Source organism: Cinclus cinclus, chromosome 6 (genome assembly GCF_963662255.1).
Source record: "Cinclus cinclus chromosome 6, bCinCin1.1, whole genome shotgun sequence".
Taxonomy (NCBI): Eukaryota; Metazoa; Chordata; class Aves; order Passeriformes; family Cinclidae; genus Cinclus; species Cinclus cinclus.
In genome coordinates this window covers 54,317,568-54,344,075 of record NC_085051.1, presented here as the reverse complement: position 1 = coordinate 54,344,075, position 26,508 = coordinate 54,317,568, and the positions used below count along the sequence as shown (strand labels likewise).

Here is a 26,508-nt window from a genome sequence, read left to right as displayed (position 1 = left end):
GTAAATTACTGTAAATGTTATCTTTGGGTTAAGTACAACAATCCTTGCAGGCAATCCAGAATTTTTCATAGACGCCTGTTAATATTGGTTATATTTCTTTATGAAGGTAGCAATTTAGACTGCATTTTCAGTAAGAACAGAAAGAAGCATGTGGTAGTTTTGCAGAGCAGCAGTTCCAATCAGATTTTATACCTGAAATTTGGAACCTGTTGATTTAATGTTCACTGGGAAACTTTATCATAAAAGATTAATTTTTGAAGCCATTTTAATCTTGTACTGCATCTGTGATTAAATAACTAGATATCTTCATTACTTGAAAAGGCTTCCATTTATTTTGAAATCAGGAAAATGCTTAAACTAGAAAATTTGGATTCTCTGATGAGGGGAAGAAAAGTGTGTAGAAAAAAACATTTTCTCTAACCGGTGATAGTGACCCAGTAGTGGACTTGGGCTTAGTTTATCTTGTAGTTGAGCTGCAATTTTACCACCAAATAAAATACCAGGACAGTAATTTTCATTTGTCTCCTTTGTTCTCTCTTTTTTTCTTTTTAAAAAAAGAGAGTGTTAACCTGTATTGTTTAATTTCTATAGCCAAATGTGTTTTAGAAAACCATAATTTGCAATAAGTCTGCCCACAACCAAGGTTCATTTAGTATGTTGTAGATAAATGAAAATTATAAGTGTTCAGTGACTGCTTTTTGGAAACATTTTTGTCTCTTAGTTTGGTACTCAGGGTGTAATCCTGAAGTTTAAAAGATTTTCTCACAGGGGATGGGGAAATAAATGTGCAAAAGCAGTAACAGGGAAATAATCTAAACCTTACAGCTTGCCCAGACCAGAGGGTGGTACAGTCCTGGTGGCCAGTGTGACACTGGAAGATTTTCCCATGAGTGTTGGCTGTGCCTGTGGAGGAGCAGGGTCAGTGCAGGATCCTGTGCTCTCAGCCAGGCTCCACGTTAACTCTGTGGAACAGACCTGTGTGTCTGTGTGTATCTAAAGGATATAGCTTGGAGATTTCATCTTGCTGGATTTGGCTGCCTATCACCAATGAGGTCCTGAGTGGGGAGCAAAACTCTCTCCCCACAGACTGGGCACAAGCTGTGCTTCCAGCTGCCTGCACTGGTGCTGGGACAGGAGCAGGAGAGGACTGGTGACAGCCACAGGCACAAGTGGCATGGCCTGGGGTGCGGGTCGGGCTGTGGCCTCTCCCTGCCCTTCCTTTCTGCCCCTCAGAGACCCAGCTTGTCCCTTTGTCAACACTGCTCAGCTAGAATTGTAGCCACATCTTGACTCGTGTCTGGCACAGTTTTCTGCCTCTCAAAGGTGCCTCTGTCCCTCCCCTTTTCTCCTCCTGCTCCCTTCCCACCTTACTGGCAGCAGCAGGGTTTGCAGGGTGGCCTTGCTTGGCTTGACCCCTGGAGTGGCAGAGGAGCACCAGCAGCTGCCACCTGAGCTGGAAGCATTGGCTCAGGGAGCAGTGACAGGAAATGTGTGCTAAGCATCGAGCAGTGCTTGCATGCAGACTTTTCTGTGCCTGTGTCTGTACCTTCCTTGCCAGAAGTCCCTAAGGAACGAGTGTAGCCCCAGATGGCCTTCAGGAAGGTTACCCCGGGTGACCTGTAGGGCTTTATCTCTCTCCTTTAAAAAAAGAAAAATTATAAACAAGAAGAAACAAAAAGCTGTCATACGAGTTTAAAGCTTTATTTATGGTTTTCTGGTGTTCATGAAATGTGGCAATCTGACTTTCCTGGACAGCTATTGTAGCTGTTGCAAGTTCTACACCTGATGGGGTAGCTGTAATGTGGTTAGGCAAGGGATGTGTTTTGGAGTTTGTTTTGCTTCTGTTCTTTGAGGACAGCCTAGTGAGAGTGGGAAGATGGAACTACAGAGAGTGACTCTGCTCAGTTATGGGATGGGGTTTTCAGGATTTGGGTGGATGAAGGAATGTGTGGTGAGGAGCAGTTGTGTGCTGTGCTGTGGTTGGAAAACCAGGTGTGGAGGAAAGGTGGGGCCGATGCAGCAGTCCCTGACCTCAGAAGATCCAGTGAGGCAAGTGCCAGATTTGATGCCCACAGAAACTGCTCCAAGTTTAGGGCAGGCTGGGGGTGACGTTTGTTTTCCCACTGCTTATAGGGGAGCAGATTGAATAGAAAAGATTGGAATTTTTGCCATGTTTTCCCAAAACAAAAGTAAGAGGCACCACAGACTATAAACTGTAATTCAAGCTCCCATCTTCTGTGTCGATCTGCTTCCCACTTCTGTGTGGGATATACTGTTCATTTTTAATGCTATTTTTAAAATGAAAAGTGACTTTAGTGTAGCAAGATGCTGTTGGCACCAAGGAAATTTATTTATGGTATCAGTGTCAAGGTAGGTGGGTCTTTAATGTGTCTTTTTTCAGGTTGGTCTTTATTTCATTCGTCCTTGTGTAAGAAACAGATATTCATGTCACTGAAATGCATCTCTCCTGGAGCTTTCAGCTGTTATGGAGAAGTATAATGAACTTAATATAACAGATAACTTTGGGGTTAAAAAAACAGTTGTGATTATATGTTGTGGTTTTAGTTGTATTTTAGACATGTTTCAATGTCACAGGGCTAAATTGTGGTACTGCTGAAATCCAGCAGGAATTTTGCTGTTTGATTATATGAAGACTCAACATTTTTACTGTCTATTATAAAAATAGTTGTAATAGTGTGTCTGACTGAGCTTGTGACCCTGTTAAGGCAGCAGTGTGGATTGTGCTCTGCTTTACAGTGATGATACACCTCAGTCCAAGGCAAAGAAATCCTTGGCAGAGTTTCTTATGCCTGTGTTACTCAGCTAAGCTTAGCACCAAAGTGGCTGTTCTGCTTTTAAGCTACTCAGTGGTGAAGTTGCTTTAATAAATTCTCAGCATGCAATTAAGTTACTTTGCAAAATTCCTCTGAAGTGAGGCAGCACTCCTGTTATCTGGAGGAGATTTTCATTGCTGAGTTTGGGGTAGTGACTCAGTAAAACTTATCTGCGGAATACTAAATTTGGAGGTGTAACCAGGAGGTTGCCATGATAACAAATATTAGGATTTGCTTTCTGGGAAGTGCTCCTAATTTTTCCATTGATGGCCATTAAATGCCTCAAGATAAATGAAACTTTTTATTAGAACTAACATGGTCTCCTTGTGTTCCTCCAGGATTTTGTTGACTTGCTAGTGACAAAATGAAGAAGGGAAATCCAAAGTAGCCCCAGCCTTATAAGGACACCACCTCTTTTAATGTTGCTTCTTATTTTTTCCATTGAAATGTTTGCTTAACTTAGCTTTCATTCATATTTCTACAAAATATTTATCCGTTTGTATAAACATGTTTAAAATTCTACATAGATTTTATTTTCTCGGCACTTTTAAGAAATTTCCTGATACACAGCATGATCACACAATTACTGGTAGAGCTTTTATTGTAAGTGACTGAAGACATCTCTGTGCATTTATGTTGAAAATCAGTACTCAAACCCAGAAGCTAAAGGATAACAATACAAAGTGTTGATATCTTTCTTTTCCATAAATTGCTTACTTATTAAAATCCATGTTCTGTAGCTTAGTTTCTACAGAGAGAGCTTTCCCCCCCCCTTCAAACTGCCTCCGATGTTGGTTCATGTGTATTTTAGAGATGCTGATGTTTCCATAAATCTTCCCTAATGTCCTTTAGCCTATTTTTCCCCTCCATTTCTTTAAAATTCCCTGAGGTTTTGATTCACTTTGTGAATGATACAAAGATGTGGTAATGGGAGCCTAGAAGAGCAAGCCAGAGACTCAAGGAGTGGTGGATGAAAACATCCTCAATGTGGACGTTTTCTGTTCTCTTTGTGGCTGTGTCCTGCTTTTTCCCTCTTCTGCTCTTGCTTTCCCATGGACTCCCACCCCCCAGCCTGCCAGGTCATCTCTCAGCCTCACCAACTTTGGGATTTTCATGAGATGCCTCTGCTGAGTACTTTCCACGTTTAATGTTCATGAAGCAAATAAATGCAACATGAAAAACACTCTTGCCCAAGTTCTTGACTCACCTAATCTTTTTTTAATGGGGCAGAGTGAGGGAAGGGACCTAAAATAATTTTTAATCAATTAATGATGCTTTTCCTGAATGTCCCCTATGTTTAGGTTGCTTGAGGAATAAAAGTTAAAAACCTGTGATTTCAGTCTTAATTTGTTCTGGAAGATCTTTGGTTTGTGTGTGTTTTTTGCTTTGTCCCCTCAGACACTCTGCCAATCTCTAGATGGGATTTACTGAAGAACATTACTGAGTTTGTGACATTCAAATCAGGCATGTGTTCAGATAAGCACAAGAGTCATGCCTAAGGATCCTTAGGTGTAAAGGTAAAATAATTGAATGAACTTTCAGATGTTGTCTAGAAAAGCCCATCCTTGTTCAAATACACCAGGGTGTGGTGTGTTTGGTGTTTCTGGTTTCGTTTTTATTTTTCTTTGTATTTGTAGTAGACATAAAATCTTTGGAAGACTAAGTCACACTGTTTTTATAAGTACATAGGGTGTATTTAAGAGCTTGATTTGCAGAAGTGTTGAATACAGTATTCAGACTGAGCTTGAGGAACAGTTGTAGTTACCTCCTTCCTCTAACAGAAGAGATTTAAAAACTTGCAGAAGCTTATTAGCTTAAGTACCTTGTTAGCTGCTTGTGCTATTTTCCATCATAGTGTCAAGGTAAAAATTACTTGGGGAGAAATAATTGTTCTAAGTATGCTTAATTCAGTTCAGTGAATCTGACACCTCCTCTGTCATTTTTATTTATTTATAAAAATGGGAGAGTTGGGCACCTGTCAAAAGCAGAGAAATACATGATGGCGCTTTCTGTTACAGGAATCTTTTATTTTGTTAAAATCCTGTAGATGCTTGCAAGTTTATTGCAGAAAAGATTTTTCTAATCGTGTTGGACACCTCAGTAATTTTAGGTCCTTTTGTTTTCACCATGAGGTAGTGAAGATGCAATGCACTCTGAGATTGTTTTCAGTATAGCTTAAGAAATCACTTTGTATTTTCTTGTAATTTATGTAGCTATCCTTAAAACTGCTGTTTTTAATGAAATTTCATTTACATCTTCTCCCACTGGAGACAGCTGTAGGTTAGGACTAGCCTGACTAAGCTGTGCCAAAGGTAGGAGTAAGGAGTTTTTTACATGCTGATTAATTCTCTTTTACTCCTTTGGGAATATCTGGTATTGCTTAAATTGATTGCTGTAAGCAATATGGCAACATTTTTGACCTTCTAAACTGAAATTCAGCAAAACAAAAAAAAGCCTCCATATTTCAGTTTTACATAACTATACAGTTGAAGTATAGTGGTAAAAAATACAGAGGTGTCATCTTCTGCAGTGGTGGTGTTGGCTGGTGATCTCAAACCCTTTGGCACAGATAGAATCTGAGAACGTGGTAGTTGTCCATCCCCTGCAGAGAGAAAGTATTGGGTGAGAATCTGTTTTTCTTTCTCTGTAATCCGGCTTCTCATCTCTCCCATGGCCAGCTTTGTGAATCAGAACACCCGTTGCCTTCCTTAGGTGTTTCCCACCTGTGCTGTTGTGTAACTGAAGACAGGGGCAGCTTCTAGTACATTTGCTTTTATACATAGCTTTGTGGGAAGCCCTTAGTCAAAGGTATGTGCTACTTTCTGAAGTTAATTTGCAGATGTGGGGTGCTAGGTGACCAGGATTTGTCCTTCCACAGCTCCCTTTGTCACTGGAAGGCCAGATGGCTCATCCATCAGCCTTTGCCCCAGCTCCATGCCCACCTCCCTTCCCCCCCGTATTCCTCCAAGATATGATAACGGAGCAGGGGCCCTGTATTGCAGCTTGCCCTGAGCTTGAGAAACGGCGGGAGGTTTAGAAAAGCTGATACCACGGAGGAGGAGGCGGCACTGCTCCTGAACCTGTCGGTGGTCACGTCAGTCACGGCCATGCACCCCACAGCCATCGCACTGCCCGTGGGGGAAGGTGGGGGGAATGCATTGTTGTGCCCTAAATCAGCCCATTGGGACTGTGGGAGCCCACGTTAGGGCCATGCCAGGCACGGAGGAGCCGGGCTGTGCGGTGTTGGCCGTGCCTGGAGGAGCCGGGCTGTGCAGTGCGGGCCGTGCCGGGAGGAGCCGGGCTGTGCGGTGCTGGCCGGGCACACGGAGGAGCCGGGCTGTGCGGTGTTGGCCGTGCCTGGAGGAGCCGGGCTGTGCAGTGCGGGCCGTGCCGGGAGGAGCCGGGCTGTGCAGTGCGGGCCGTGCCGGGAGGAGCCGGGCTGTGCGGTGCTGGCCATGGCCGGAGGAGCCGGGCTGTGCGGTGCTGGCCGGGCACACGGAGGAGCCGGGCTGTGCGGTGTTGGCCGTGCCTGGAGGAGCCGGGCTGTGCAGTGCGGGCCGTGCCGGGAGGAGCCGGGCTGTGCAGTGCGGGCCGTGCCGGGAGGAGCCGGGCTGTGCGGTGCTGGCCGTGCCTGGAGGAGCCGGGCTGTGCGGTGCTGGCCATGGCCGGAGGAGCCGGGCTGTGCGGTGCTGGCCGGGCACACGGAGGAGCCGGGCTGTGCGGTGCTGGCCGGGCACACGGAGGAGCCGGGCTGTGCGGTGCTGGCCGTGCCTGGAGGAGCCGGGCTGTGCGGTGCTGGCCGTGCCTGGAGGAGCCGGGCTGTGCGGTGCTGGCCATGGCCGGAGGAGCCGGGCTGTGCGGTGCTGGCCGGGCACACGGAGGAGCCGGGCTGTGCGGTGCTGGCCGGGCACACGGAGGAGCCGGGCTGTGCGGTGCTGGCCGGGCACACGGAGGAGCCGGGCTGTGCGGTGCTGGCCGGGCACACGGAGGAGCCGGGCTGTGCGGTGCTGGCCGTGCCTGGAGGAGCCGGGCTGTGCGGTGCTGGCCATGGCCGGAGGAGCCGGGCTGTGCGGTGCTGGCCGGGCACACGGAGCAGCCGGGCTGTGCGGTGCTGGCCGGGCACACGGAGGAGCCGGGCTGTGCGGTGTTGGCCGTGCCTGGAGGAGCCGGGCTGTGCAGTGCGGGCCGTGCCGGGAGGAGCCGGGCTGTGCAGTGCGGGCCGTGCCGGGAGGAGCCGGGCTGTGCGGTGCTGGCCATGGCCGGAGGAGCCGGGCTGTGCGGTGCTGGCCGGGCACACGGAGGAGCCGGGCTGTGCGGTGCTGGCCGGGCACACGGAGGAGCCGGGCTGTGCGGTGTTGGCCGTGCCTGGAGGAGCCGGGCTGTGCAGTGCGGGCCGTGCCGGGAGGAGCCGGGCTGTGCAGTGCGGGCCGTGCCGGGAGGAGCCGGGCTGTGCGGTGCTGGCCGTGCCTGGAGGAGCCGGGCTGTGCGGTGCTGGCCATGGCCGGAGGAGCCGGGCTGTGCGGTGCTGGCCGGGCACACGGAGGAGCCGGGCTGTGCGGTGCTGGCCGGGCACACGGAGGAGCCGGGCTGTGCGGTGCTGGCCGTGCCTGGAGGAGCCGGGCTGTGCGGTGCTGGCCGTGCCTGGAGGAGCCGGGCTGTGCGGTGCTGGCCATGGCCGGAGGAGCCGGGCTGTGCGGTGCTGGCCGGGCACACGGAGGAGCCGGGCTGTGCGGTGCTGGCCGGGCACACGGAGGAGCCGGGCTGTGCGGTGCTGGCCGGGCACACGGAGGAGCCGGGCTGTGCGGTGCTGGCCGTGCCTGGAGGAGCCGGGCTGTGCGGTGCTGGCCGTGCCTGGAGGAGCCGGGCTGTGCGGTGCTGGCCATGGCCGGAGGAGCCGGGCTGTGCGGTGCTGGCCGGGCACACGGAGGAGCCGGGCTGTGCGGTGCTGGCCGGGCACACGGAGGAGCCGGGCTGTGCGGTGCTGGCCGGGCACACGGAGCAGCCGGGCTGTGCGGTGCTGGCCGGGCACACGGAACAGCCGAGCTGCTGGCCTGGCGCTGGGGCCGTGGGCTGTGGGTGACCTCCCCAGCAGGGAGCAGCCCTGTCGGCAAGCCCAGCCACCTCATTGAGATTCCAGGCACAGGGAGCGCCTCTGCAGCTGTACGCTGGAGGCCGTGGCCGAGGAGGCATCCAGAGTGGGGCCCAAAAAAAATCCATCAAAGAACCGGCCCCGGCCCCTTCGGTGCGCCTCTGAATAGGCAGACAAACCAGAGGTCCTCCTCTCTCCGCCAAGCGCCAGCGTGTTGGGAAAGACATTAATCTCTTTTTTTTCACCTTTCTTTTTTGATTTCCCCAAGCTACTGAAATCTTTGTTTAAATATCTTGTTCTGACAGTGTGCAAAAGGGAGCAAAGAGTGCTGCACCAGCCTGGTGGGTGTCTGTGCAGCTATTTTTATAAAAAATAAAACATATTTTTGCTGAAAGTTTTCATTCGGGTCACCCTAGACTTAATTGTTTGGTGTCAGGTCGTTAAGATCCAGAATTAGCTCTCTGCACTTGGAAAGAGTTTGCTTCTGTGTTCTTTAGAAATGCAAAGGCAAGTTTTCAAGTCCTGCTTTCTTTTTCCAGAACTGTTTTGATTTCAGCTAGTTTTGAAGCAAGTGGACACTTACTCAATTTACTGAAGCAGTAAGAATTAACCGTAAATCCCCATCCAACTCCTCAGAAGGAACGAGATGGCAGCTCCTGAAAGCTTCACGTTTTTAAGGAAATTGGCATCTGTTTTCCGAGCCCTTATTAGGCCGACAGGATGCAGACCACTTCTCATGGCCATTGAGGCTCAGAAATGAGTCACTGGGCCTTTGATGGGTGGCACATTAGCGCTGCGATTGGCATAACTTTCATGTTCCCTCGCACAGGAACTGGGGCTGTACAAGCAGGGAGTGCCCTACATCATCAGAGCGTGTGGGAATGTAGAGAAGGCTTGCATAACTCAAAAGCTCTCATTTTTTTAGTGTTATGCTTAAATGCAATTAAAGGTGCTACTTGCGATGCTCAGAGTACAAAGTTTAATGCATTATTTATTGGTAGATTTGTGGTAGCCACTTGACTGCATTTCATGTAACTGAGACTTTGTTTTCAGTCAGTGCTTCTGGGCTTGTTACTTGGTTACTTTGGGCCATAAGAAAGTTAATAGTCGTTCGGGTGCTTTTGTAAATATTAAGGGTAGCATTGGATGCTGACTTGGTTAACCTAATGAATTTTTTTTTTCTACCATTGGTATGTATGAGTTGATTAAAACAAAAGCAGAGGCTTCTTAAATATAGTCTGTTCTGAATTAAAGGGTGTGGTGTTGGCTTTGAATGAGCTTGATGCAGCAACAAGCATGCAGCAGTTGGTAAATAAAGATGGATTTTCTTTTGTTCTGCTGGTGCTTGCTGCTCATTATTCTCCACTTACCCCGTGAGCTTCCCAGGGAGTGGCAGCTGTTTCTGATGTTAGACACTCTATCAGTGGTAGACAGCTCCAGATTCGGTGAGATACTGTTGTGGGGAGGAGAGGAAAATAATCTAACCCTGCATTATTGTAAATCCTCAGTAGAATTAACTTTTCATGAACCAAAGGAGTTTTGTGTTCAAGTTTTTCTGAAATATTCAGGCATAAGTGTGCTTTTGCAGTATGTGTAACAACGAGAAAGCTTTTCTGGCATGAGATGGGTTTACATTCTGAGTGTGTGTTAAGTATTTTAATGTGCAGTGTGTGGGGGCAGACACAAGGCAATAAAGGGAAATCAGTCTATAACAATCTTTGTGTATGTTTCCAGATATATACAGTTTGGGAATCTTTGCAATTTGGAAATTGCTTGGAGTAAACAGAATGGTACATAAAGATTTTAAATAATAAAGCTAGCAAGCTACAGAGGAGTCTCTTTAGTTCCAGGATTTTGCATGTAGGATTTATAACCCATGCTTTTGCTTTCCTGTCTCTGCAGTGTTAGCATTCTGTTACTGAAAACAAAGAAGGCTCTGCCAGGGCATTACACAAGCAATGAATCACAGAGGAAAAAATGTTTTGCTTTGTAAATTGTTCACTTTTCCATGGTGGATAATTTTTTTTTTTTTTAGTGTTGTCTGATAGAATTTGCCACACATGCTTGCATTCACTGTACTTGGTACAATTCTTTCTAGTGTGACTACACAACTGCTAATATTAGTGACTTCAAGTAACTTCTTCTTGTGATTCTTAAAAACAAAACCGCAACAGGAACAAAGAACACAGAGCAAAAATTGAAACGGCTCAGTTCACTCTTGAGGCATGACAGCTTGCTGAGTATATCGGAGGAAGGAAAAGGTGTTAATGTTTTTCAGACAGCTTTGTCCCAGCAGTTCCACATAATTATTTTTTTGTCTGTATTGACAAACTCCTTTTCTGCCTCCAGTACTCAGATTTACAGTCACCTTTTGATGTGGTTCACATGGGCTGTAGGCCATTTATAGTCTTCTAGCTAATCATAAAAATATAAACTTGTTTCTTAAGAATATGCACTTTGTACATCTTTTTGATGACTGTGGGTGAATCTGTGTGTCCAGGCTTCTGCAGAAGAATTACAGCTTGCTCAGGCTTGAATTATAAAAGTTATATTTGGAGATCATCTCTTTGAGAAGTCACACACCAGGCAGTGTCTTGCCACTTTTTTGCAGGATGCCAAAGTACAACTTCACTGTGTTATATAATAAAAATTTGTACCACAGATGCTGCACTGTGCCTCATACTCTTCTTGTCAAGAACAATAATCTATAATATGTTTGATTGCCGTATTACTGTATTCATGAAGCTTCAGACATGTGGAAAAAATTTTAAATAAAATCATAATACTTATCTGCAAATTAAAAAGGTGGATCAGGAACCATAACCAGCTGCAGTAATGCTTAAAGAAAGATCCAAGTAGAATGATCCCTGCAGAAAGACTGGTGGTAATGAAATCCTTGATTTTTCATACAGAAGCAGTGAGTGTGGAGGAGGATGCTATATATGTATGGAATGCACCATTTTAAAAACTGTGTGATTAATCCTGTTAGAGGATGTGTTTCTAACAGAGAAGCAGATCGGTGGGATAAAGCTGTAAGAAAATATGTGAGCCAAACATAAGCATCTAATCTCAGAGAAAGTCTTCTGTGAAGTACAGTGTAATTCTGTTTAAAATTATGTATACTTCACTGAAATAACCAGATAATGATTTCAGAATCTGCAAAAAATTAATGTCCCCTCTGTAAATGTCTCGTCTGTAAAGTGGGGAGGATGTGCAGCATAAATTAGGGAGTAAGGGAAATAGAAACTCTCAGTGTTGTCTGTGTTCAGATAATTTTTGGCCCATCCAGTCTGGATTTAGTCCTAAGTGTGGATATGGTTAGGGATATATGGTGGTCATTTGGTCTCCTGGATGCACTTCATGCAAAAGAATAGCAACAAGTCAGGTAGGTAACAGCATGTTCCAAAATCCTGATAGTCTGGGCAGCTGCGTCCCCAGCCTGCTTACCTGGCAAACCTCTACTCAGGAGTTGGGCTGAGTGTGCCACAAATCTTCTCATCCCTGTAGTCACATCTGTGGTGTAATAGTAATGACACTGGAGTAATCTCACTGATCTGGGCCGAGTTGGACTGATAATTTAAATGTGAAAGGCTTCATAATCTCCTGCTGATCCCAGAAAGTTTTCAGCATTTAATTAAGGTCAGAATTAAAAAGATGATGACAACAGAACCTTCTACATTTACCTCCTTGCCTATAAATGTTAAACTATGACAGATGAGTTCTTCTGAAATTCCTGGAGTGATGATGACACTTTCGTAAACACCTTATAGCTTGGTGTAATACTTAGAGCAGTAACAGCCGTCTCTAAAAGAAACAATGAGAGGGTTTGTGCTCCTTTTGCTCTCCTCTTTCTTGCCCCATACTTCAGTTTCATCAGTTTAAAAGGATGTTTTCTTCAGATATGGCCACTGCAAAGGTGGCCTTGTGTGACTCCCTCTAACAGTTCAGTAGCTCTTAGTTTTTTGCTTTAGATTAGAAAATTGAAATCCCAGTGAGGACTAAAGAGGTGAAAGAAGCTGGTGGGAGCTGTGCACACCCGTGTCTGTGTTGTGTGGGTGTCAGGGTTGCTTCTGCTTCTGTATGCAGGAGGGAGAAGGATGAGTGTGAACTGAGAAGTGGCACAGCTGCTGCCCGAAGCAGGTTGAAACTGCACCACAGATGGAGAGGAGGTCTGTGGGGAGAGGAAGGAGACAAAGCAGCTGCAAGGGAGTTCCTGGGGCAGGGTGCATTTTGCTGGGAGAGAAATCACCAGCAGAGGAAAGCTGAGCAGCAGGAGAGTGTGAGAGGAGCCTGGGAGAACAGGAGAGCAGCAGGTTGCCAGAGCCAGTAAATCTGGCGAGCTTTCTCCTCTCACTGTTTTTGGTTGGTTGAAGAGCTTGCCAGCAGGTGAACCTGTAGGCACTGGGCACCAGCCACTGCAGGGCAGCGTTCTGGGATGCATAGGTGTGGTCCTGCTGTGGCAGGCTGGAAAGGAGTTCAGCTCCTAGCGTGCTCCCTCATCTCCTCACTGTTAAACAAACCAGTGAGAAACCATACAGAAGGGAGGAGGGTATGGTTGATGCATGGCTGTGGGTGCTTTGTAGTTGACCATTTGCTTTAAAAATTTTTGAATCAGTTGCTGGTTGAGCAGAATTGGAAAGTATGGCCAGTACTGTGTTTAGAATAACACCTTGAATGAGATTTTTGCGACTCAGTTGAGTAGAAACATTACTGCAGTACCTTGTAGGACTAGAGGGGCAGTTTGGCACCATGAAAAGCTATTTGAGGTTCTTGAGAGACTGCCTCAGAAAACAATTATCTGGTCAATAAGCAAAAAACTGAGGCATGCTGGCAGTCATCCAGGAGAGCCACTGGTGAGACTTTTGTTTTCCTTCCCTGAAGACCAGCTTAATAAATCTAGTAAATAACTGAGGTTTTGATTAACTCTTTTCTTCTTATTCTGCTGCTGAACATTTTGAATGTGGTTGCAACACAGTCACACAAGTGTCACCTGTGCAAGTTACTCAGATGAGCAGTAGCATGGTGTGAGCAATGGGTGTTTCCTCAGACAAAGAGAGGTGGCATATCTTTCAGAGTAGATGTTTATTTTCGACTTTGTGGTGACTATACATCAACCAGTGTTTTCCCCTTCATATTGTGATATATCATGTGTTTCATGCTTGAGATGTTGTGAGAGAAGTGAGTGATGTTACGTAACATAAGCAGAGAATTATCTTCTTATGGTCTGAAAGTGACTGTTGGTTTGATAAAGCAGTTGACTAATTAGTAAATTACCCATTGTTGTTTAAAATACTTGCGCTGCAAAATGTAAATGAAAAAAATTTCTCCACTTGTCAGTATGAAAAATGACAATAGCAAAAATAATACATAGGACATCTGCTCTGATTTTTTTAAAATTTAAAATGCATTAAGGCAGATGTTACAGAATTTGAATGAAAATCAAAGTAGATGGAAGAACAAAACATAGCTGTTTACCTTTCATGAAGTCCCATTTTTATGGCTAACATTGCTATCAGTATGTGACTCAGTGCCTGTATTTTTCCACTGTTTGTATCAGACTGAATTAAGTGTTCTTAAAACTGCTGCTGTCAGGATGACATATAGTCCCAATATTAACAGAAATTATTGGTGTGTCAGAATTTTGGGGTGTTTTCTGATGTTGTTTCCCTTTGCCCATCCTCTCTTTCCAGGAGAATACATCAAAACATGGAGGCCACGGTATTTTCTGTTGAAGAACGATGGCACTTTCATCGGCTACAAGGAGCGGCCACAGGATGTTGACCAGCGGGAATCACCCTTAAATAACTTCTCAGTAGCTCGTAAGTTTTTGTAGCTGTTCCCTCGTCCAGTTTGGGGGTTGATGTCTTCTTGTAACATAGCTGGTAAGCTACATCAGTAACATTACATTCAGATCTGCCCAGAGCAATGTACCTGCACAATAACTGTGTTTATTTGAGCTGATAAATCCCACTGTGTTTCTCAGGAATTATTGTAATGTGGAGGTTTGATTCTATGCTTATTTTTATTTTTTAAGGTGTTCTAGTAATTTACTATTTCTGGTTATTGAGTAAAATGGGTCTATTTGTTAATATTTTGTATGTATGTTAGTCGGCAAATTGCTTTAAAGTGAAAATTCACCCAGGTGCATGTAGTTGGCAGGTAGATACAGCAGAAGCATTTCTGCCACCAGATCAGAATTCCAGCAGTATTGATGTAGGTCAGAGTTATTTAATTGTTAGCATAAGAGAATGCAGAGTGGGCACACGTTTTAATGTAGCACCCTTGGATTTTCTTAATTTTGAACACATACCCATAGTTCTTCTGTCAAAGCCAACAATAGGGTTTGGAAATAATGACATCTCCTAACCTCTGTGCTCTCTACTATGCAAACATTTCCGACTTTGCTCAGGTGCTGCAGCACAGGATGTGATAGAAGACTCTGAAGATAATTTCCTTTTCTTGCTCATGTTTTTAAACCTTGCGCTGTATACTTCCAGCTTTTATTTTCTCCTGTTCTTAATCTTTCCTGTGTCATGATCTGCCTGTGTCTCGTTCCACCACTTAAAAATAGATCGTTGTGGCACCTGTTAGTAACAATGATGTGTTCCATGTTCCTGGTGACTTCTGAAAGCAAAGCTCTGCAGAGAGAAGGATAGGGGCTTTCCCTCTTCATTACAAGGTAGCTCAAAATACAGGGGGTTCATCTTCAAAGCTGATCATTAAGCAGGTATTTATTTTAAAACACCCTGCTTCTGGAAGAGGGCTGGGCAGCAGTAGGAATTAATGGGATTGTTCATTATTTTTCTTCCAGTAGCAGCATATACCTGTTCTGAGTGATGATGGGAATAAATAATGGACATGCTGTTGCCTGGTACCTCTGTGCAGGATTATAAGAGTGCTCTGGGGCTTTTTGTCTTTGACTGAGAGGCAAAATTGTCGTAGTATTTTCATTCCGGTAATGACATAGTACTTTCCTCTTTAGACTGGTATCTTCTTACAGATCAAGAAGGTAAAGCAAAGCAGCAGAAAGCCATTAATTCATAAATTAATTCAGTAGTTGGTGTATAGCCAGAGGCTTTTAACAAATGCACTTTCTGGGGGACACTTCCATCCTCTTGCTGCTAACTGCATTACTTGGGCAGCTCAGTGCTAAGGAGTAAAAATGGTGCTCATTGCCTTTTCTTTGTCTGAGTTGCCTTTAAAATGGGTTAACTTAAATCAGTTTTCACAACAGGAATATGGTGCTTTTTTGGCAGATTGAGCCCATCAGTCTCAGCATTTATAGATAAACTGGTTTGTTACCATGGCATCAGAACATTGTCAGAGAAGACACAGCACATGCCTGTAGTCCCTGTAAGAGGCATCGTGGGCTGGGCGGTGGGTGGGAGGATGTTTCTAGCAGTGGCTCTTGCCTGGTGAGCAGGCAGGCTCTTGCCAGGCTCTTCCCTGGTGGCAGGTCAGGAAGGCGTTGATGAGTGGAGTGGGGCTTCCTTGCTAGAAGTCATTATTGTGGATTTGGGTCCACAGAAGCCAGTTTCCCCACCAGGATTTAATTTCTCACGTAGGCAGTAGCAGGCAGTGCTGCCAGCACTTCTGTCCCTTCTGGGTGCTCTCTACACTTTCACAGCTTGACAGAATATTCTGAGTTGGACAGGACTCACAAGGATCATCGAGTCCAGCTCTTCAAAGAAATGGCCCATATGGGGATTGAACCCAAAAACTTGGTGTTACTAGCACCAGGCTCTAACCAGCTGAGCTCATCTCAGGGTTCACTGTTTGGATGTGTTTTGCACCGCAGACTTTCCCTTTGAGCCTGCTTGCCTGATCCTTTCATTTAGGTTAATGTGTCGTGTTAGTGTGAATGAATTCGAGCTGTCTCTGGAGGAAGGCTCAGGCCAGAGCACAGGCCTGTAGAAGCTTCCTGCCATTGAAAAGTGGGGAGAATTTAGATTAAATATTTTGTAAAAATTAATCCTTCGGTTTCTTTTCCTCCAAGAGACAGTGATAGCCCTGACTTTTTTTGTTAATTAGTGAACCAGATTTTTTTTTTTTTAATGAGATGGCAGGCTGTCTCTGTCAGTCTGTTCTTTGGAAGTGGTCCCATGTTTCTGATTAAAATCGTTACCCTCTTCTGCTGTACAAAAATGTAGGCTTTTTTATCTTTGCAAGTAAAAGGAGGAGTATTTTTAAAGGGGAATTTTATTACTTACAGTGTAAAATTCATGAGTGATTTTGTCAGCACATGAGAAGTGGGAAATAATTCATGAGACAGCTGTGACAGAAGATAACTAATGGTCACCTGTCTTTTCATTTAACAGGTATGAAGAAAGTTTTAGCAATAAATAGTGTGTGATTTCCACGTGCTTGACAGTCTCTTCCTTCTCCTACACTAGCCTTTTCCTTTTGGTCTGTGTGGGCTTTGATCATACATTTTTGAAATCTTGTTTCTAAGCCCCTCTAGCTAAAGAGAGGCTTACTATTTATTTTAAACAACTTTTTCTCCATCTAATTTTCCTTTTAAAATAGCCATATACCAATGTTTGCTGTGTTTAAGGAGTTTATTTTCTCTGGAATTAACCTATTGATTATTTCTTAAAAACACCCAAACAATAGCAATAACCAAACAAAAAATAAATACGAAAGAACCCAAAGTAACACTTGTGAAACATGGTGCCTGAGTGTTTAACTGAGCTTTTTGAATCTTATTTGTATTTGTGTTCTGTACTTTATTACTAATAGGGTAGAAGGAATAAAAAGTCTGTACCTAAAAGTTCTGCTCCAGAGCTCCTGCAGATGAATAACCAGTAGAGCCTGAGTTGTAAATCTGTGAGATAAGTAGCCTTCATACCAATTGTAATCTCGGATTATCATGTATGTCTCCCTATTAGGTTATAAGCCTTTAAAACCATATAGCTGAGAAAAGCAGTATATTGTGAAAAACCACATGGAGAGAGAGGCTGTTCCTGTTAGAAAGGGATTATTTCTCCCGGCTGTCAAAAAGGAAGACGGACTGTGGTGGTTTTGTTGTGCTGCTGAAAACATAATTGCTCAACAATACGAGAGCTCCTTTTGGGACAGGACTGTGTGTCTGCAGTCAAGCATTTTTCAGAGGGCACAGGATGGCCACATTAGTGGTTGGATTTTTTGTTTGCTGTTACTAAGAGCCACCTTTGTGTGGGTCTGCAGCTTGGTGCTCCTGGCCCCTCACTTTTGCTATGCTGAGCAGTTCAACAGAGTTGAATCTATCTGGTGGTGCTAGCAGGAAACAAACACTTCAACATAATATTCTCATTTCTCTTCAAAATGTTTTATTTCTTCATCATTCTCCTTTCCTAATTTGTCTTTTCCCTATTTTTTTTCTGTCTTCTTTTTTTTTTTTGTTTCTTTATACCCTTATTTAAAGAAGCCAAAGTAGTATTAGGATTCTTCCTTGACATTATTTTTTTAAGTGTGATGTCATTATATAGGGAGCGGAGTTTGACACTTTCATCGAAAGTAGTCTGCCTTTTAGCTTAAGTGCTGGGAAAGCAAATATTATGACATTTTAGAAAGTCACTGGGATAATACTAAGTGTCTTTCAAATACAAAATGGTAATTTACATTTGAATGCCTTGGTGTCTATTCCTGTTAGGAACAATTTATCTGTCCTACTTACTTTAAAAGACCAAACGCCAGGAAAGAATCAAAAGGTTCTTTAGAGAAATTTAAATATTTTTTAACAGGCTGCTGTTTATAGTACTGACCCTGTTGCAAACGGGGAATACTTACATGTGCCTGTTTCACAGGAAAAACTTCCTTGAAGGTGGGTAGTGACCCTCAGCCCCTATTTGAAATTGAAAGTTTTATAGCAGAATCCTCAAAAATGCTGTAAATCAGACCTAACACTACACAGCATCTGTCCATGCTCTGCTGGAGTGGTGCACGTTGCAGTATTATATTGATGATTAGAGAAGGTGGACTTGGTGCCTCTCTAACTTTAACTACAGTGAAGAGCACACAGTTGTGTTTAAAAGTAATAAAAAACTACACTTTATTAATTTAATTGATAAAATTCATGTGATTATCATATATGGTGAGAAATAAGTGGTAGTTTCAAAATTTGTAGAACCTGTGTGGTACAGCACTTTGGTAAAGCAATTTAAAAATAAACCCTTCTGTATTTCTTGATATGTGCTGTTATGATTGAGCAGCGTAATTAGACAGCATATTGTTCACTAAACAAAACAATTCTGGGTGACATTCTTGAATTATAGTGGTTATTAACTGACAAATCTCTATTATTCATCTTGCTGTATGCCTTAAAGATTGCTGGATCAGCAAGCTTAACAAATATCAATGGACAGTGCTGATTTAGGGGAAGAGTGATATGTAATTGGTCCCTATCTGTGACAGAAAAAACCTTGTGTTTGTGGTTTATTGTGCTGAAATCAAATGGTTAAATCAAGAGCTCATGGCTAGTTTAAATATCTCTGCAGCTACTTCAGAATATGAATCTAAAGTGGTTTTCAAATCTAAGCAAGACGTCTCTGTTTATTTCTTTATTATGTTGTACTTCAGGAAAAGTATGGGAGAACAGCTCTGGATTAGTGCAAGGTTAGGAAATAGCCTGATGTTGTTCTTCAAGTCTTCAGCCACATTCAGTGTCTTAGGGCTGCATTGTGCAGCCTCCTAGGGGACAACCCCAGCCTTAATCTAATCACGTTAAGCAGATAAAAATGGGAGGCAGAACAAACAAACAACAAAAAAAGACGGGCAGCTAAAGGGAGGTGGGAGGTCTGGGAGCAGGAGTGCCACCTTTGGAGCAGAATTTATCAGCACCAGGCTCACGGGGCTGCACCAGCCTGGGCAGCTGTGTTTGGCTTTTGTTGCTGTTCTGTGAGAGGTTGGAGGTGGCTGGAAGGCCAGGTCCAGTGCGGCTGCAGCGCTGCGTGGAAGTTGTTTAATTTGAATGAAGGAGTGCCCTTTATTGCACTAAACCCTTTGCGTGACTCATTAATAAACTTTCTCTTATCTAATTGAAGTGCTTTAGCAGGATGCAGTATAACCTCAGCGTGCTATTAAAGAAAAATTATATTTTCTTGTCATGAAAAATGCAGAGATACTAATTGAAAAGCTTATAATTCCAACAGCAAATGAGGCATGAAATATATTGCCAAAAATACAGCGCCCGAAAACACTGGCAGTAAATATTTTATCTTGGTGCTAATTAAGAGCTTGAACTTAAAACTGAGCATTCTAAATTTACACAATAATAAAATTAACCTAATGGTACCAGTGTAGCCTTAGTAATGCATAATGTTATTCTGGTGGATTCTGTCCTCCACTTGCACATTGCTGATGGTGGAGGAAGTTGATAGCTCTAGCAGTAAACAGAAATTTCTTCCTCTCTTCATAGTGCCTTTTTATTTATTTAGAAGTCGATTTAGGAACTGGAGGCCAAATAAAAGCAAGCTTGTGGTTTCATTAACTGCAAGGAAAATAGTTCAATGCAAGAAAAAAACTCCCACAACTATACTTTTCCCCCTGCTCACATGGTTTCTTAATACGACTTTCCTCTAGCAGGATCTGTTAAATTAATTAGCTTTTCTATTAATCTTTATCTAAAAAATATGGTGGTTTGGCTCCTGTTGATATTTCATTGATTTTCTTTCATTTTTCAGATGTTTGTTAGCATAGCTGAAGTGTACCCTTTATCAGGAACATTTTCTGGCCCAAATTTGAAGGATAAAGATTTGTAACTTGAAAAACACTTGTATTCTAAGAAGCTTAAAGTAGTAGATGTGATTTAAAAATGTAAAAAAATTACACTCAGCTCTCAACAGAATATTTTGATGAAGGAAGTGGTGGCTTAGCATGTAGCTGTACTTTTGTAGCCTTTTTAGGCTGTGCTGAAACCCTAGCAGTGATGGAAGCTGCTCGCTGCGTGTCCGTGCAGCATCCGACTGCAGCAGCTCTCCTGAAGGCTTTTGGAACGGGGTCCTCTCAGGGGGTGCCTTTGCAGTTTGATGTTCCCTCTAGTGTTTGAGAACTGGAAATGCTGAGTCTGATCTTCATCAGGTCACTGCAAAATGATCAGATGTTCTCTTGCAGCTCCCTGGAACCCCTGGATGGGCTTTGATGTGGGAAAGCCAATAGGAGGAAAGGTGGGGGCTTGACTTTAGTTTCAGTATATGTAATTGCTGCATTATCAAATGACTTTGGCCATGTGCTGTGCTCTGGATGACCTTTAGAGTATAGGACCTGAGTCTGAATGGCTTCTGTGTTATCACATCACATTTCTGCTTACCTCTGTGGGCACACCAAATGTGGATCCTTTCAAAGCAGAATTTGATTTCAGAGCTGCTTAGATGGCTATCTCCCAAGGTATTTATTGGTTTCATCAACACAGTAAATTGTCTCAAGTCTCCTAAAGAAGTACTTACGGAGATTTCTATGGCTGATTAATTGCAACAGTTTGCTAGATAAGAATAAAGACAAATGATTATTTAAACCTGCTTATGTACCATGACTCTTTCTTCCTTGATTGTGGTAGAGTGCCAGCTGATGAAGACAGAGCGACCTAAACCAAACACATTTATCATTAGATGCCTCCAGTGGACCACAGTAATTGAAAGAACATTTCATGTGGAGACTCCAGAGGAGCGGTATGTTTCATTCATATTTAATGCATAAACTCCTTGCAAAAGCAGATGCAAGTGTTCAGCATTAATAGTGGATCCTCTGCTGAAGCTCTTATTTATCAGATGATGTACGTCTGGACTGAAAAGTGACAAATAATTTTGAGTGCCTCAGTTTTAGTGTGTTTTCCAGTATAAAAGCAGCCCTAAAGGCAGGTTTCAGAGAATGGATTTTGAGCAGTGTTTGTATGTGAATTGTTGCTAGGTTGAGTATCCAAAATGGAGAGGTGCAGGTGTGTACCAGCACACAGGTAGTTATTTCTGGAAATGTAAGGTTCATTTCTCACTGGAAATGTTGTGGTATGTAAAATGGAGGGTTTCTGACCTGGGAGTTTCTGCAAGGATGAACACAAGTGAAACAGAGATTGAAGTAGAGTTAAATTGTATCCAAATAGTGACCTCTTAAAGTCTATTTAGACATGGTATTTCTAAAGGAAAAGTTAGTTGTATCATTGCTGATTGCTAATGTTTTATGCAAATTAGATAATAAAGGTGATAGTTATCTGCTGCAGGTGCAGATTTCTGTTTCATCTTTTAGGAACCAAAGCTAAGAGCTACATCCTGTGCTCTCATCGTTGGAGAATTGATCTCTTACCTCCAGAGAGAACAGTTTTCCAGCACAGCTATAATACAGCTACTGAGTATTTAAATATTTACTTGCTCTTCAGAAACTGAATGTAAATTATTCCAGTGGCATTGCCCTAAGGGGGTGGATATCTTAAAATCCTGGTCCTCCTTAGATATGGTACTAGCACATGTTTATTTTGAAGACCAGCAAATTCTACACAGTATTACTCACTTATTTCTTTCATAGCCTTTGCATGCACTTCGCATGCTCATTATTATTGCTTTTGATTCTGTTACAATGATCAGAAGAAGGTTAAGTCAAATTAAAAGCAAAGAAAAAGAAACTGGTCCTTGTTTCTTTTAGGAACTTCGTGGTCAGTGACCCTAAAGGGAGTGAATAGCAGTTTCCACTTAGGGGAAGATTGTGTTTCAGTCTTGTTTTGTTCCCTCCTAGCCAATTAAGTCAGCTTTGTGACACTTCAGGGCTCAGAGTATTAGTCACCTCTGTTGTGTACTCTTGAGACGTAAAAGCCGAGGGTGAAATTCTGTTCTCCCAGAAATCAAAGATACTCACTTCAGGAGTGCTGAGATCTCAACCAAGTTAGTAACAAGAGAGATATGAAGGTCAATATGCCTTTAGCTTTCTATATGCCTTTAGAACTGATGTTTGCTTTTTTGAGAGAAATGGAGAGAGAAAAGTGCAGAAGAAGTAGTTCTTTTTGTAATAATTTTGAATATAAAAATATGACTAGTAACTAAGGGAATGTGTTAGTGATGATGAATAGAGAAGTCTGTGCTGGGAGTACAGGGAGAATGTTCTGAATGTTTGACATTACCTTGCTGCCCCAGACAGGGCTGGATGAATGGTGCACAATTCAGGCAAAATACAAAATAAAAAATATACAAGGCAGGAAACACCTTCCATGGTGCACTTGTTATTAAAATCTTCTATTGGATACTTTTTCCCATGGACTTTGCTTCCTCTGGGGAATGATCTGCCTGTTGCATCCATTATAAACAGAAACTCACATGTTCAGTTATGATTAAAAAAAAAAACAACTTCATAGGACCAGTGAAGAATTGGACATTGAAGAGGATGGCACAGCTGCACTGCAGATTGTGCACAGAGTTGTTCAGCATTGGCTGCTGCTGATCCTGCTGTAGTAACAAAATACTTTATCTGGGATGTCCTTAGGAGAAGAATTTAACTAGTCCCTAAAAAACACCAACTAAACCACCACATCCTGTTCCCTGCATATACAAAAGACAGTAAATATATTAAGTTCAGATAGTCCACTGGATGTGGCTTCAGTCCCTGTGTGTATCTTTAAAGCCTGTCCTGAGATCCTGGACACCCTTGTGCGTTGTATTCTTTATGTTCAATAAATTTGCAGTGAAATCAAGTAAAGGCCAAGAACTTTCACTTCAGTAGCTTCCAAAGGTGTGAAATCTCCCAAAGGACACTGGAGTGGAAGTGGTCTCCATGGGAGTTGAAGGGGTCACTGTTAGAGCATTGGTTGCTGAAACAGCTGTGGAAACTTTATCATAACCAAGACCTGTGCCTAAGATGAAATGTCACTGCTTTTGCTGACATTCTGCTAAAGTTTACACAGCAATTGCTGTAATAATGTCATCATCTTTACAACAGAAGAATAACCTAAATGTCCTGAGCTTTAATACCTTCTCCAAGAACATCCCTTGCCACTACAGCCACTAAAATTTGGGATACATGTGTGAAGAGGTGATATAGTGTTCCCAGGAGTTGAATGTGTGTTTCAGTGCACCATAGAAATGTAGAAGCTGTCTTTAACTGTTTTGTGCTTCATGTAAGCCTTTTGCTTTTTGGTTTTGGCAAGTCTTGGTTATATAATTCACCAGGTCATATCCTGAGGTGTTGACTGAATGTCCATTAGAAATTCTGTTATCTGAAAAGCCTTGTATTATGTCCAGACTGGGAGGACTTCAGTTGTCTCTTGTTTCTAGTACGAATAATAAAGATTTTAAAAACTAATTTTAAAAGTGCTTGAAAATGCACATAATTCATTGTATCTTCCACTGATTCATTAGAGTATTAGTGGCTCTGTATTCCTTGGTGACCCTTGCCATGGCAGATGGTAGTCTAAAGCCACAAGTAATTAATGTCTTTGCCTATATTTTGCCAGGGAAGAATGGACAAAAGCCATCCAAACAGTAGCAGACAGCCTCAAGAAACAGGAGGAAGAGATGATGGATTTTAGATCTGGCTCTCCCAGTGATAATTCAGGTGCTGAAGAAATGGAAGTTTCTATGACAAAGCCAAAACACAAAGTGGTAAGTGGGTATAGCAGGAGTGACTTTTTTAGGTCTCCTCAAATATAGACAAGAAATGGCCATCAAGCCATGTCTGTTCCCCTGCCAATTACATGACTGTCTATAGATCCAGCCTCTGGAGGAAACAGTGGTTTCATATATGAGCAGAGCCTGTCTGGGTCTGCCAGAGTTCTGAGTTCACATGTTGGATGGCTTTCAAGGCCAGCTCAGGTCTGGGTTTGGTTTGCCTATTTTTCTGTGTTACAGAGCCTGAAACCAAAGCACCTGCTGGACCTTGTGACTCTGTAAACTTGCAGGCTGGTGCAAAGGTGCTCTGGTGGATTTGCAGGATTTGGGATGGATCTGTGGATTTAATCGCTCTGGATTAGGGGTTTAGGCTAACTCCAGCCAGCTGCTGCAGTGTCTGTCCTTAGTGCTCCTACAGTTTGGGGTTTTGCATTAGGCACTACACAGTCTGAAGGGGACCAGCTAAGGAATGGCTTTCCATGACATGAGTATGTGCCAGAGGAGATCTTTGCCCTGTTGAGCTTTTTTAGGCATCTGTCTTCAACTTCCCTTTTATTTCTTTTTACTCTGTTGTCCTTCTCTTCGTATTTCTGTTTTCAAAAGTTCCCACCTGTTCCTGCAGGAGGGAATTGATAGAACCTTTCCCCATGTGAATACATTATCTGTAGATTTTAGGTGGGCACTTCCTTGTGTCTTCATCTCACCACTGTCATCCTCACCCAGTTCTATAAGTTCGTTTCAGTTTTGGGAAAGCTGATGAAGTTTTTCTATAAAAAGATAGCCATCCACCAGCGCCTTCACTTCAAGCTTGTGTGTTACCCTTGTGTCATGTCAGTGCTTTCAGAGTGATGTGGGTGGCTACTTCCATGCCACTAAGTCAGAGCTTGCCAGTAGGTTTCTGGGTTTTTGGCTGAACAGATCCTGCTCTTGCTGAGCAGTCTGTCATAGAAATGCAAGAATCAGCTCATTCATCAAATGGATACAGTCTCCTGAAACAGTGACTGCTCTTCCTGGACAGGTTAATGAGGATAACCAAAATGATTACTGGGGTCCTGGCATCAACTGTATTGAGCAGTTTAGCAGAAAATCTCCTCAGACAGCTCCAGGGAAGAATGTGGAAGAATATCTAGTGTTGGGGGCATCTTAAAATTTTTTCCAGCAAAGGCTGCAGCAGCCTTTTTTTGTATGTGTCTTATTGTGGCCACGTTGACAGTGGTCATTGATCTGATGGTACAGAGGCTCTGCTCAGCCTCCAACACATTCTGATTCCTCCAGTGCTTTTCCTCACAGTGAAACAAGTAAGTGAATGGCTGATCTGTGAGGCAGTGTCAGGGAATGGAAAGATGTGATGTCCTGAGACATTTTGGGGTGCATGTGTCTGGGGTAAAGGACAGGTCAGACCTTGCTGTGGTGAGACAGTGAACTGCCCCAGAGCCCCTTAGAGCCTGTATCCCAGCCTGGCAGAGCTGCCAGTCACTGACACACCAGAGGCAGTGCTCCATTCTCCCCTAACCCTGAGCAGCCAAATGACCACAAGTCCCACCTGGGGCAAGGGCCCATGAAGGCCAAGGGATATTTAGGGCCAAACACGAGGTCATCACCTTGTCTGGACCCACTTCTTGGAGTTTTTGTCTGAACACAGCTGCACTCCGGTAGCTGATAGCTGTGCATGTGCTTTTCTATATATTTTCTGTCTTTCTTTTTCTTGTAATTCTCTCGTTGGAATATTTTGAGTAATTTACCATTGAATGGATTTAAAGTTTGCTAAGGTGAATAGTCCAAGTTAATGCTGTGAGAAGTATTTTATGTTGACTGGATGTTGTAGTATACCTTTAGCCAGAGTTTCCTGATTTTTTTCTAAAGTTTGCCAGTCAACTTATGTGTTTTTTTGATCTCATGAGAATATCTGGTTGGTATTTCTCCCATGTGTCCAACTCAGAATAAGGAGAAAGTACTTTTCAGTCAAAACCAGTGTTTTCTGGCAAAAAGGTCATGGAATCCTGGGTATAGAAGCTTGATCATATACAGACATGTGGTCAGAGAAAAACTGGCAGAAAACACAGGTACTTGCAGAGAATATTGGAACTTTGTCAAAAGAAGGGGAAAAAACCACCTGGTAAGGGTTCCACTTCCAAGTCTTTAATGGTTGTCCAGAAAGATAAAGAAGCATGTGTTGGAAGGGCCAGAGAAAGAGCTGATGAGGTTGCAAGTTGCCTTGAAGGCTGAAACAATAGCTAGCCTCAGGATGGAGTGAGAATTAACAGCCCAAAAGCAACTAGTTCCAAACCTGAGAAACCTGTTAAACAACTTTGTGCAGAACCTAAGAGCTTTAGAGTTGCAAATTAACACCGTTGAGGAAGGTGTGGAGGATGAACCAGGGTCTTCCAGCCTGGGGGAGGAGTTGGGCCTCCCTGGAGGAGGTTTCAACTATCTCAGCTCTTCGGAGGAGTTTGATGCAACAAAGCCAAGCCCCTCCCCAAACCATAAATTCCGCCCATCGGTAGAAAATGAGGAGGTGGGACTCCCTGAGCATGGTGTTACCTCCCTCCACTCCTTGGAGGAGGAGTTTGACTCAGCAAAGCCAATACCCACTGCCCCCCAACCCAAGCCCTTCTGTCAAGAAGCAGAGCTGATGGTGATACCACAGTCTGCAACAGAATTGGTCAGTTTGCAAGGGAAAATTAGCAATCGCCCTGAAGAAAATAAAATTGAGAATGTTTTGAAAATGTCACTGATGGGGAGTGAAGCAAAGCTTTCTGAGGAGGGAGCGACCTATTGTGTGAGAAGTTTAAACCTGTTGGAGGGGGAAAGAACTCATCCCTCTCCCCACTCCAGCGTGTGGTAGAATTACTGGGAGAGTGTGGCAGGCAGTGGGCTTCCAACCCATGCATGGGAAACAACTGGTGTGCCCTGTTGACCTTCTCCAATGTTACTGTTATTTATTGCAAAATTTAAGGATGGAGACCAAGACAAAAAACTCTCTGCGCCAGCTCCAAATATGGGAGTAGGTGGTGAATTCAAATAT

At 43.6% G+C, this 26,508-nt stretch overlaps 1 protein-coding gene across 1 annotated transcript in view; it reads left to right on the top strand.

Annotated features, from left to right (window-relative positions):
• AKT1 (AKT serine/threonine kinase 1) overlaps positions 1-26,508 on the top strand; it is a 71,718-nt gene that overhangs the window by 20,136 nt on the left and 25,074 nt on the right. Inside the window, exons 2-4 of the mRNA XM_062494780.1 lie at positions 13,614-13,742; positions 20,456-20,567; positions 23,330-23,477. Coding sequence (XP_062350764.1) covers positions 13,614-13,742; positions 20,456-20,567; positions 23,330-23,477 — 389 coding nt within the window. The remainder of the gene's footprint in view (positions 1-13,613; positions 13,743-20,455; positions 20,568-23,329; positions 23,478-26,508) is intronic.